Here is a 12,669-nt window from a genome sequence, read left to right as displayed (position 1 = left end):
AGAGGGGCCTGGAGCAGGAAAGGTGTCATGGCACCCAGGAGGCCTGGAACCCGGGCCAAATCCCTAAACTCCATTCTGAGCTGGAAACCGGCCCCCGCCCACCCTGGAGGGAGTGGGGAGCCACTGGCGAGGGGGCCCCCAAGCCGCAGAGCAGAGTAAGTCGGAGGGAAGAAGCCCAAGGGAGAAGGGGAGGCCTCGGGGTCACCCTCCCCCAGTACAGCTCACAGCAGGCATCAGGCCAGGGACACAGGGTTCTGTCCTTCCAGCTGGCGACCCGAATGCCAATCCTGCCAAAACCTTTCTCTGAGATGGCTAAGGCCTTTCTGGGGTCTACGAGGCTCCTCTGGTCAGCAAGGGTTCAGGACCAGCTGGCAGGGGCACCCAAGAAGGGTAAACACTGGGTGGCCAGGAAGCCTGTCTTTGGGAAGCCTGTTCCACCCTCTAGGGCAGGCTTTCTTTATAGTCCCAGACAGGCATGCAGTAGGCACTTAATCAATGCTCTCACTGCCCCTCTAGAGACCCAAGACACTGAGGCAGGGTTGGAGGGGCCCACAAGCAGCAGCTCCAGGTCTCCCTCTGGAACACTGGACAACTCCTATGGCCAGGCTTCAGGTCGAAGGCTGCCAGGAGCTTCACCCTCTGGGGCTGGAGCCAGTGTTGGCTCTACCAGACCAAGCGTCCTGTCCACCAACCATGAGCACAAGAGGATCGGGGCTAGGGGGAGGGGCCCAAGAGGGAAAGGAGCCTAGGGAGCGGGCCCCAGAGCCCATAGCAATCCCAGGCCACCAGCCCTGCCCCCCTCCCCAAAACAGGGAGGCACCAGAGGTTTCCCAGCCTGGCCCCTGGGCAAGTCACTGCCCAAATAACCGCTGCCTGCCTCTGCCTCGGTTTCCCCGCCTGTAAAATGGGCACCGGGGCTAGCTGTGTCCCTAGGTGGGCTAATGCACTGAAAGCGCTTGGCTGCCTTAGAAGGCTGAACACAGGTGTGGGCAGCCCTCCCCCTCCCCGCCCCGCCGGCCGGCCAGTCCTACCACCAAACAGCCCAACTCCAGCCTCCGCGCCCTTGCCCAGGCCGTGCTGCCCGCGCAGAAGCACTGCCCCCGGCCCCTGGCCGGCCGCGGCCTCGGTTTCCCCGCCCGGCCGGCCCGCACTCACGCTTGTACTCGGCCATGAGCCGCTTGAGCGCTGTCCCCGCCATCCCGGCCCCGCAGCTGCCTCTTCCCCTTCCTCGTCCTGTGCCGGCCCCGCCGGCCCTCCCGCCGCGAGCGCTTCCGAGTCGACGAGACTCCGCCCCAACTTCTTCCGGGTTCGCATCATTGCGTCTCGCTCACGTGCGCATGCGCACGCGCGCCCCCGCCTCCTCCCGCCCAGCGGCCACGCCCGACGGCCAGAGCGAGGGTATGCGCATGCGCAACAGTCACGACAGGAGAGAGCCAAGGCCTTAGGAAGAGGCGGGCCTGGCAGAACTAAGGCGTGGCGGCTGGCTCGATGTAACAGGGCCACCTGGGTTAGAGGCGCCCCCTAGAGGCCTCCGGCAGCAGCTACACTGCAGAGCGCTGGTGACTGGGTCACTGGCCACGTGGCATGAAGTCTCTAGTGGAGTGCCTGGGCAGGGTCACATCAGACACGGCTAAAACACTGGGGGACAGTGGGGGCCTCAAAGGGCCTGGCTGGGCACTGGGCTGGGCCAGCAAGGCTGAGTTCAGTGGGAAGAATGGAAAAGCCCTGGTCTTTTAGGACTGAGCTGCCTCGGGAGAAAGGCCTGGGTTAGACCCACAGGCTCAGACAGGCAAGGTCAGCAGGATGGGGTCGGACCCACAGGGGCCAGAGAGCTTGAATGGGTCAGCACCAAGTGAGACCTCCATGTTCCAAATCACCCACTAATCAGCTGGACAGTACCCAGACAGGGGGCTTCAAGCCAGAGCCAGCAACCACATGGCATGGGAGGGATAGAGCTGCAGAGAGGGAGTCAGGGACATTTTGCATCCATATCAGGCACCCCAGGGGGTGCTTCTACACTCCTCACCTCAGCCCCACCACCCCAAACCCAGTGTGAGGCCACATGGAGCCACCCCAAGGGGCTGCAGTCTCAAGGGAAGCTCACATCCAGGATGGGGGTCTCCACTGTCCTCAGCAGCCTCCGCAGGGCAGGGTTCGTTAGCCTCCCTACCCACCCCATGCCCTTGCTCCCCAGGGGGATTGGGATGAGTCCAAAGTCGTCCAGGTTTCCCCAACTGCCCCAGTCATTTCAGAAAAGCTTTGTTCGCGGCATCAGAAGGATCCAGACCCAGCAGACCACGTGGCTGTGTGGCTGCCCTCCTCCTCTGGAGGTACCTGGAGGTCAAGCGTCTGAGCCCTTCCGCAGGGTGTCTTAAAAGTCCAAGGATGCAGAGTATCGGATCCCCATCCAACATCACCACTGTCCCAAAGGCCGGAGGCCACGTGACTTGCACTGGACCCTCTGTAACTCTGCCCAGACCATCCCCCTTACCAGTCAACACCCCAGCTTCCTTCTAGGTTTATTCTCCAGGATGGGGCAAGTGCTCCTTTCCTCTTCCCTTCCCTTCCCGATGGTTTTGCATTAACTTAGGGCACCCATGGGAGAGCTGGGGGTTGGGGGACGGGGGGGGGGGGGGGGGGGCGGCGGCGGCGGCGGCAGGGCGGAACACAAGCCAAGAGCCAGAGTACCAAACTATATTTACTGTATACAGTAGTAAAGGACAACAAAGGACATACAAATCAGAGAAGAGACAGGCCCAAGCCCACAGACACGGAAACGCCAAAGGAAGAGTCACCGTCAGTGGTCAGCAGGCAGGTTCACGCGAGCGGAGGCGCCTCGAGATCAAAAAAGGCCATGAGGGGCCGATGGGGCGACTTGGTGGGGCCCCAGGGATCCATCCAGAGGAAGCACAGGCCGGGCCCATCTCTGTCCCACGGACCCTCGGCAGGCGGGGGAAGAGAGGGGAGGAGGGGGTCACCTGCCAGAGCTCTTGGGGCCCTCAAGGTCCCAAGGTCAAGGCCACGCTCTGGCCTGTCCATCCCCACCGCCCATCCCCCGTCCACTGCCACTTCTTTCAAGGGGCCTGGCAGATTGATCAGCACGAAGGATCCTGATTGAGCTGATGACAACACACGGGCACCCCCACTCACCCTCCCCCCCCCACTGCCGTGACTAGACTGGAGTATTTACATGATTAGACGCTGCAGCCCAGAAAGCATCCCAAGCGCAGGAGGCCAGCACCCCGGGCCCCCAAAGCAAAGTGGGGGAGAGAAGGAAGGAAAGTGAGGACAAACAAGCAAGAATCTTTTACTTCAGCAAAGAGAACATTCCACATTGGCCCAATTCGAGGTGTCGCGTCGTCCCCGCAAGGATCGTCGGGAGTCGCACAGACTACGTACGGTGAGTCAGAGAGAGAAGAGTTTGGATCCGCAGCCTCTGCCAGGGCGGAAGCATCCCACAATTCCCTATCCCAAGACCGAGGAAGACCCAGGGGGCTCCGGCCCATGCGCCTAACACGCTCCCCCTGTCTGCTGCTGGAACACATCGATTGTGTCTTCATCCTCCATCTCCAGCTGCTCGGGCATCAACAGGGATCAGACCGGCAAGAAAAGAGACATGCGCTCATTAGCAGCATGGGGCTCCCTCTAATACCACAATGGCCTTTGCTTGGTGGCCACCCTCCCTACCCCCCCCCCACCCCCGTGGCCTCTCTGGGCCATGACCTGGGCAAGGAACAGGAGACTGGGAGATGGGGACATAGCCAGACCAGAATCCGAGGGAGGACAGGGGGCAGGCCAGCTCACCCTGTGTGCCACTGGGCCTGGGGCAAGCCTTGGGGTCACAGTTCATCCTGTCCAGGCCTCCCCTGAAGGGAGGGAGGGGCACCAGGCAGGGGGCTCCCTGTTTCCCAACCCAACAATACTGAATGGGAAAGTCTGTACCAGGGTTTGTTCTGGAGGAAGCATACCTGTGCAGGGGTATCTGTCTCATTAATTGGTTGTCCATCAAATCTGAATCGAATCTGTCTCATTGACAGGCCCTGAAATTTAAAAAACCACTGTCAGCACAGGCATTATCTCATGAGTCACAAACTATGCATGCAAAAATCATGTTATCCAACACTTCGAACCAAAGCTGGGAAGTCAGAAGCGTTTGGTAAACGGGCCAGAGAAGCGTGTACACCAGTACCCCAGGACTGCCCACCATGGGTAAAAAGGCAAGAGATGGCAGCCTCTGAAGCTCCCCCTCTACCTGGTGCTGAAAAAGAGACGGGTGATTTCATCCTGGTCTCTTTATAGGTGGGAAGTGAGGGGGAGAGAGATGCCAGGCACCCCTCATCAAAGCAGGGGAGGGAAGAGGAAGCTATATCCGTGGGCGGCCACAGAGCCTGCCCAAATGGAAGGGCCTCCCCTGCTTGCTCCTTTCCCTGAGCCTGACTCATCATTTGACTTTCACATTGGAAAAGGGCGGATCCCATCAAGATGCCCCCAGCCCTAACCCTCTTCACCAAACTCTTGGAAAGTCAAGGCCTCCTTCCAAAATGACCAGACCAAGTGACCACCTAACTGTACATTCTGATCAGAGGACCATCATCGACTCTGGGTAATCCCCATCTGGCATCTTACAGCTCTATGACCTTGGCCATGACCTTTCTCCACAAGAGACGTTGGGATGGATGAGGTGGGAGACTGAACTCCAGGTCAATCATGGCAGGAAATAAATCCCAGCTCTCCCAAATGAGCAGCTGGGCCTCAGCCAAAAGCTCAGCCTTCTGCCTAAGCCTGTCTCAGTTGACCCACTTCCCCTATGGCATTTGGGACCATGGGCCCACCACTTTGGCCCCTTTGCTCTCAGCTCTCTTAATACAGAGTGTGGCATCCAACAACCTACCTGGGGCTCCAGACAGAAAGAACAGTGGCCAGAGGAGGCCCAGGGATGCTCTCCCCAAAGGTGTCAGACTGAGCAAATTGTAGCAAGCCTGCATCTTACCAAAATGGAGTGGGGAGGCAGGGGCCCACCCCTGGTTCATGCAGGGCTGCCTGGGGCTAGAGCAGGGGGAATCATCCCTTGGCACACCTGCCCCAGAGGCCACCAAGGACCAGGGAGCCTGGGCCCCAGCCAGCCACTCCTCCATCATCCCTATGTGAGTGCTGAGGAAGGGTCCTGGCTCCATCCCACAGGAGAGCGAAAGATGCATTTCCCTACACTCTTTTTGACTCCCTGGGGATCATACACCTGCAGGTGGACCGGGGCTCAGGACTAAATCTCCCTTTTTCTTCAAAGAAAACCCAAATGGAAATTTCTCGAAAGTTGTCAAATGTGGCAAACTCTTCCTTGAACTCAAGCCTTTGGAGAAAGGGGCAAATCAGGACTTCCTGGGAGTTTCATTTCTGGTTCTGGCAAAAAAAAAAAAAAAAGTGGCCAAGAACCTGCAGTAGGAGGCCAAGCTGAGGGGAAGGCTGAGCTGGCAGGAGGCCAAGCTGAGGGAGCACCGAGCTCAGCAGGAGGCCTCGCTGCCATTCTAATGTAAACCAGATTCTCACAGGAGAAGCACCATCCCCCTCCCCACTTCTCCCGCCCCAGTTTTTTGTGGCTTTGTGTAGCTGATGCCACATAAGTGACCACACATATCATACTTTGTTGGTGAAGAGAGTTCCTAAAGGTCTTACTCCTAGACCCCTGCCAGGCGAAGATGGTGTGCCTGAAGTCCGGGTGGGCTCTGGACCTGCCTTGAATGGGGCCCTTGGCCACGTGGGTGGGCTGGTCCCCTCCCCCCATTCTTAGGAAAACCAGTCAGCAGCTGGGGTGGGGGGGGGGGAGTTGTCAGAAGCTTCCCCTCGACAAGCAGAGGGCAGCGTGGTGCTCTCATCAGACTGGACGTGAGGTCCCCAACATACCCTCCATCCCCATACCTGTCTCTCACAATACGCCTTCATTAACTTGTTCAGAGGTGTGTGTCGCTTAATTTTGAACTGGACCACTGACCCATCCTGCCCGGCTACCTTCAGGTTGATGTGATCATTCTCGGTTTTCACTCCTTCCTATGGAGAGAAAGAGGAAACAGAATGTCTCAAGAACTCATCCCGAGTGTCCCACATGGCTGGCGAGAGCTCCCCCATCCACAAAAGCAGGGGGACAAGGGCCTTCCCAAAGCCTCCCTCCCTGCCTGGAGGAAGTCACCCCTCCCCCGCCAGCTTTTAGAGCCCCACCCAACCTTTCCAGCCATCTCCCACCTTGGTGACTCTGCAATGGCTCTCCCCCAGGCCTGGGATGCCCTCCCACCTGCTCCTGTAGCTTAGGCCACATCTCTCGAAGGAAACTGTGCCCAGTGGGGCCCTCCCTCCCTTCAAAGTGCTCTGAGACTTAACTCGTTTTACATTCAGTCTGTATCGACCTATAGCCACCCCATACCCACCCCACCTGAGGCTTTGGCATTTTTGGAAGCCCCCAGGCTTTACAAGTGTAATCTCCCTGGATACTCACAATCCCAGGAGATAGACTGTGTTACAGTCCCCTTTACAGAGGGAGAAACTGAGGCAGTCAGAGATTCAATGAATTGCTCAGGGTCCTAAGGCTATTAAATATCCAAGGCCAGATTAGAACTCAGGTCTTCCTGACTCCAGGCCAAGCATTCCACCCAGTGGGCCACCTAGCTCCTGTGACATGTTTCCGCAGCAAGAACCCAGAGTAACAGGAGAAGCTGCAAAGGAAAACCTCCTGCTGCTGAGAGCATGAGACTGCCTGCCCTACTGGGGAGCGGGAGGCGGGGCTCTCCCTTCGTGGAGGCCAGAGGTGCCTGAGGGCCTCCCATCAGCATGTGTCTGAGGTAGCCTGCAGCTGGCCAGCTCCGCCTCCTCCCCATGGGGGCCCATGGGGAAAGGAGGCTGCTGGGCTGGACACCTCAGAGGGCCCACCACTTCTGGAAAGGCAGGAGGCAGAGCAGACTGAGCTCTGAACTTGGAGAAAGGAAGAGCCGAGTTCAAATCACACCTCTACCCTCACTATTGTGTGACCCTGGGCAAGTCTTTTTCAGCCCTGCCAGCCTCGGTTACAGCCTCATCTGTAAAATGGGCACTGGCACCGCACCTACACCTCCGGGGTTACAGTGACAAAGTGCTCCACAGCCCGTAAGACAGAGCTCCTAGTTAGAGCGGTGCCCCAAGAGCCACACGGAGCCTCATTAAGCTGGGGAGTGGGAGGGGAAGCCCAAGGGAACCCAAGCCCAGGAAAGTCGTCCTGAGGGGGGCACCCTGGCCTCTTCTTCTCCATTTCTGCTTCCCCCAGGCTCTTCCTGTCTCTTTCTGGCCTTAGCTCGAGGCCTGCCCACTCCCCCCCCCCCCCACCAAAGCTGGGCCAATCAGAGGGTCAGAGTCAAATTCCTTAAGTCAAGACACAGGAGGAACCCAAGAGGTGAGGTGAGAGACCCCTGGCCCAGAGGCTGGGAGGTCTGCTCATGTCCAGGACTGGCAGGCCCAGTGTGACCCTTCTGGCTTTCCTAAGATACACAGAGTGTAACATTTCCATTCAATCACTTTTAGGTCCTTTCTTCTCAAAGGGAAGGAGGAGAAGGCAGCATGAAGATCCCTCCAACGCCCGGGCCCCACTCCAGGCTTGCTGTCTTCTCACTTGTGAGGGACAGGACCCTAGAGCTCACCAGCAACAATACCCAACAATCTCTCTCACTGGAGGGTACAAAGAGAAGATTGACGTACCAGAAGAGAGAGCCCAAGGCCCCACCACGGATCGATCCATGCTTTATTTCACAAACCACTGCTCAGAAAAGCAGGGAGCTGCACGGTCCCAAGACTCCCACATCACACCCCCTGACTCAGAACATCTAACCCTGCAGGTTTGACTCAGCTCCCCAGAGAAGGGCCAGCACATCAAATTAAACAGTAAAAATGGAGACAAAATTAATCTCTCTGAAATTAAACTAAAAGAAACCAATTGGAAACACCTCTACAGCCCTCGATTCTCTGAGGACCAGAAGCACACCAAGAAGGGGAGAAATGAAGACCATTTATAGGCCCAGGAAAAGATACTCAAGCTCCCCAAGAGTCAGAAAAATGTCAAGGAAGGCATTTAGGTGCCACTGAAGAAATGGTGGTAGAGAAAAAGCAAGATGCTGATGGGGCTCATCTGGGGTTCCCTGGGAGACTGGTGGCCAAGGTGCCAACCCCCTGGGCTGGCATTAAGCCTGTGAGCCAAGGTCTGAAACAATGAGACATCATCAGCCCCCAGAGGCCTGGCTGGGCAAGGAGAATCTGGAAAGGACCGCATGACCAAAAACAAAACTCAATGAGAAAATCTTGTCTTCCCTCTGTCCTGCTGCAAGGATCTAAGGGGCCTGAGGATCAGTGCCCATCTGGCCAACCCACATGGCTGGGCAGCTGAGGGAAGTGAAAAAAAGGATGCTCTAGGGTCAGGAATTGAACCTGGGTCTTCCTATCCTCCAGGCCCCACTTCCTCTGTTGGGCAGAAATCAAGCCTGCTTACCAATGGCATGCCAACACTTCCCCACTGTCCAAGAAGAGTTCGGGGCACAGCAGAGAGGACCAAGGAGGCTCGAGGGGTCCAAGACAACAGGGCCAGGGGTGAAAGAGGCAAGAAGGTGAAACAGGCCGAGAGCAGTGGCCTTTCTGCCCAAGGGGGGGCTGAACCCCCAAGGGAGCAGCTGTCTGGGTTCTGGCCTTGAGTGTCTTCCTAAGTGCTCTGAGGCCGAGGGCCCCTCATCAGGAGAACCCCAGATGAGCCTGTCAGCATCCTGCTTTTCCTCTGCCTCTGATTCTTCAAGAGAAGATGCCCAGGCCAATCCTAATGGCAGCCTCCTTCCCATGAGGCTCCCCCAACTGGAGAAGAAGGACCTTGGCAGGGTGTTCCAACAAGGCCTGGCCTCCATCAGCCAGTCACCTTGCTGGCGTGACCAGAGAGGTGGCATTCCCATGCTTCATTTCCCATCGTGCAAGGGTCACGTCCTTTCAAGGATCTGGACAGAATGATTTATCAAGCTTCTACCAAGCACAAAGACGAAAGCCTCCACCTTCAAGGAGTTTGACGGGGAAGGTCAGTAATTGAAGGCCACTGGAGGAGGAAGAGAGCAGGAACAACACAAGAGGTCAGAGAAGACTTCCCCAAGTGAAGTGGAGGTGAGGAGGATTGTATTTTATCCAAAAGGTCCCTGGGAGTCACCGAAGACCACTGAGCAGGACGGCTGCACAAACACCATAATCCCACTGACAGCAACGACCAAGCCAGCAGAAGGCCGCTATCACCCCAACTTGGTGACTGCCAGACGGAAGGAGCAGGAATGGCACCTGTGGGCAGAGGGACGTCCTAAGGGAGGCAGACAGCTGGCAAGAAGAGTCCTGAGCTCACTCATGTAGGCAGAATTGTCCCCTTCCCAAAAGAAGGGGATGCAGAGACAGAGGAGCATCTGGTTGAAAGCTATGGGGAGGGCCCTGAACCTTGATGCGGAAGCCATGAGAAGAGGCTGAGCCTCCAGGCAGGGTGGAGGCTGACAGAGGCCTACTGGAGCAGGCCATGAAGAGGCCCTGGGGCAGCTTCAGGCAAGCAATGGAGCAGGCTGCCAGCCTGCCCAGGAAATGGCGGAGAGGACAGAGGCCCCAAGTCCTTCTCTCCGCCAGCCGCACTGGCCTCCCACACAACAGCAAGGAAGAAGGGCTCAGCGGGATGGCGTTCCCATCCCCATTCCTTCATGCCCTGGCTGAGCCAATCTGTGGGCTGTTCCAAGGCCATGGATGACAGAAACAGAAAACACTGCCGCGCCGCCCCCCCCCCAGCCCCCTCAATGACCGTCTACGAGCAAGCTCTTGGGGCATGGAACGTTGGCTTAATGCAACAGTCTTCCAAATGATAACAACAGCGATGACCAAACGTCGGAGGGAAAGGCTTTCCTGACCCACTGGCCCAACGCACCCTCTGGCAGCCAAGAGCCCGGACGTATTTCCCAGGGGCCTTCCCAGGCCGGCCAGCTCTTGGGCAGCGACACACAGGTCTGAGCTCAGCCGAGCCCCAGCTGAGCCGAGAGCAAACCCCCAAGTGGGAGCGTGGCCTCATGACCCACCTGGAGACCATCTACAAACATTAACTGAAAAGATCCTCCTGGGAGGACCCTCTCCATCGACCCTACACGCGGTTCTTGTAGGTGCATGGGCTACCAGAAATGTCCTTCATGGGAACCTCGGGCATCCGCCCTGGCAGGGCCACCATGCCACCGATGGCGTTGGAGGCTTCCAGGAAGAGCTGCACAAGGACCCCTCTCCCCTCGAGGCCTTCAATTCATAGGTGGACACGAGGAAAGATGGCCCGAAACTCTGGCTGGTGCAGAAGCCTCACACCCGCAGACCCTCCCATCAGGCTGGGCCCTGACTAAAGCAAAGGTCAAACTAAGCCGATGACCAGGACAAAAGCACAAAGGGCCGAGGCCAAAGCAAAAAGCATCCTGGAAGAAGAGCAGAGGAGGGAAAACAAGGCACAAGGAAGCCTCTCCTGCCCAGAGGGGCCGCCGATGAAGCCCAAAAGGTCTGTGAGGAGGAGGGAGTGGGCAGGCTTTCCCCGGGGGGAGCCGGTCCGAGGATGGTAGAGGCTGGACACTGGGAGGTCCTGATGGACCGGGACGGAGCTGCGGCCCCTGGAGTGAGGCCTTCCGGAGATGAACCTGGACACGAGCTGACCACGAGTGCCCACCAGAGCTCCTGGGGCAGCGCCCTCCGGCTGTGGGTCACGGGTCACGGGCCTGCACCATCCAAAGGAGAAGGCCCAGAGGGGGCACCTGCTATCTACCACACCCCCCCACAGCCCACCCCTCAAGGAGGCCAGGTCAGGGGGCTCCTTCCTGAAGGTTCCTGCCTCCAAACGGCTCAGGGCCCTGGAGAGAAGAACAAGAGACGGGGCTCCTGCCCCCTCCACCCCCATCATGTGCAGGGGAGGGAAGATGGGGGACAGGGAGGAGGGGAAGGAGGAGCAGAGGGAGGGAGGGAGGAGGGAGGGGGTGAGGAGGCTGGGCCCAAAGAGCGGGAGGACTCTCCAAGCAGCAAGGAGGAGGAGGAGGAGGAGGTAGAAAAGGGCAGTAGGGAAAGAGGAGCAGAAGGGGGTGGAAGGGAGGAGGAAGAGGACGATCCCGAAGAGGAGCACCACAGGGAGCACGGAGCAGAGGAAGAGCAGAGGGAGAGCCAAGGAGAGGAAAATGGGAAAGGAGGGGGAGGGGCAGGAAGGAAGGGGGGAGGGGAGGGATGAGGAAGGGTGGGGAGGGAAGGAAGAGGGGGGCAAGGGGAGGGGGAGGGGCCGAGAGGAGCCGGGGGGGAGGGGGGGCCGGAAGGAGGCCCAACTCGGAATTGGGCGGGCAGGCCTCAGGCCTCAGGCGCCGGGGCCTCCCGGCCGCCCCGCGCCCATCCCCCCTCGCACCTTGGGCTTCTCCTCGGACATGGCTCGCCAGAGGCCGGGGGTCTCACTCCCTCACTCGCTCGGGGATCGGGGCTGCTCGGGCCGCGCTCTCGCTCTCTCTCTCGCTCTCTCCGCTCCCTCAGCTCCCGTCGCTCCCGCCGCCGCTCGGGGACGCGCTTCCCCCCCGCGAATCCCGCGCTCCCTATTGGAGGAGGACGGTGTCACGTGTCTTCGCGCGCTCCCGATGCGCGCGCCCGCCCGCCGCTGCCCCTCGGGCGCGCGCCTCCTGCCCCGGGGCCGCGAGGCCGTTGGAGGGAGATGCGTCACGGCACAGCACGTGACCAGGCCCCGCCCCCCCCTCCTCAACCCCGCGCGGAGGCGTATGTGCGTGCGCGCGCGGCCCCGCGCCCCGCCTTCTCCCACGTGACCCAACCGGGAGGCGAGGCTGCAGCTGCGAGTCTGGCCGTGGGGCACTGAGTGCGCCGGCGCACAGGCCGCCCTCAATCCCCAACACATACAAAGTAGCCGAGGCGGCCCGAGGGGGGGAGGGGCACACGAGCCAGACACCCCTCCCCCACCCCACCTCCAGCCGTCCGGCGCGGCCGAAGCCGTGCCTACGGAAGGTCCCAAAGCGCATGCGCGTGGATATACGCATGTGTCTGCTCTGTACGTGTGACGTGCTTGCGCGTGTGTGTGTGTGTGTGTGTGTGTGCGCGTGTGTGCGTGTGTGCGCGCGCGCGCGCACCTTCCAGGCGCCCGGGCTGGAGCTGCCCGTGGCCGCAGGGAGCTTACAGTTGCCAGGAGGGTTCACCCCCAAGTAACCAAGGGATAGAGGGATGCACGTGTAGTCAAAGCCTCTGTCCGCCTCAGAAACCCTGGACCTGGAGGTGTTTGGGCCAAGCCCGATTATGTAACCAGAGTTTGAACCCTCATCCTAGACCTAGCCCATGTTAGAGCTGCCGATCCACTAGCAAAGTAATTAATTAAGACACAACCAGCGAATGTCCACAGCGCGAAAAGCGGGCCACAGATTGTCCGGAGCCCACAAAACGTGCCACCTCCTAGAGGCACCCATGGAGACATGACCAGAGCCCAGGGTGGGCAAAACCCAGGTATCAGTCCCGGTGTGCAGAGTCACCCGAGGCGGTCTTGGTCTGACGGCTCCCTCCACACCAGTCCGTACAGACCCAGTGAGCTTGTAATCCCAGCAAGTCATGCAGCCCCCCAAGACCGGGTCATCTAATGCGTGCTATCCAGCCAGGATT

General features: G+C 59.2%; 2 protein-coding genes across 2 annotated transcripts in view; both read right to left on the bottom strand.

Annotated features, from left to right (window-relative positions):
- Positions 1 to 1,283, bottom strand: part of UBE2G2 (ubiquitin conjugating enzyme E2 G2) — a 34,266-nt gene extending 32,983 nt beyond the window's left edge. The window contains exon 1 of the mRNA XM_036769368.1: positions 1,156 to 1,283. Coding sequence (XP_036625263.1) covers positions 1,156 to 1,198 — 43 coding nt within the window. The 5' untranslated portion in view covers positions 1,199 to 1,283. The remainder of the gene's footprint in view (positions 1 to 1,155) is intronic.
- A 1,397-nt stretch (positions 1,284 to 2,680) lies between these two features.
- On the bottom strand, positions 2,681 to 11,759 carry SUMO3 (small ubiquitin like modifier 3). The gene is made up of 4 exons (XM_036769411.1): positions 11,426 to 11,759; positions 5,914 to 6,042; positions 3,969 to 4,040; positions 2,681 to 3,573 (listed from the first exon to the last, which is right to left on the bottom strand). Exons 1-4 carry the CDS (start codon positions 11,444 to 11,446, stop codon positions 3,511 to 3,513), a joined length of 285 nt encoding a protein of 94 aa, XP_036625306.1. The 5' UTR covers positions 11,447 to 11,759; the 3' UTR covers positions 2,681 to 3,510.
- Between the last annotated feature and the right edge of the window lie 910 nt (positions 11,760 to 12,669).

Source organism: Trichosurus vulpecula, chromosome 7 (assembly GCF_011100635.1).
Source record: "Trichosurus vulpecula isolate mTriVul1 chromosome 7, mTriVul1.pri, whole genome shotgun sequence".
NCBI classification, from domain to species: Eukaryota; Metazoa; Chordata; class Mammalia; order Diprotodontia; family Phalangeridae; genus Trichosurus; species Trichosurus vulpecula.
The sequence above is the reverse complement of the archived record's forward strand: the minus strand, read 5'-3'. Positions and strand labels throughout refer to the sequence as shown.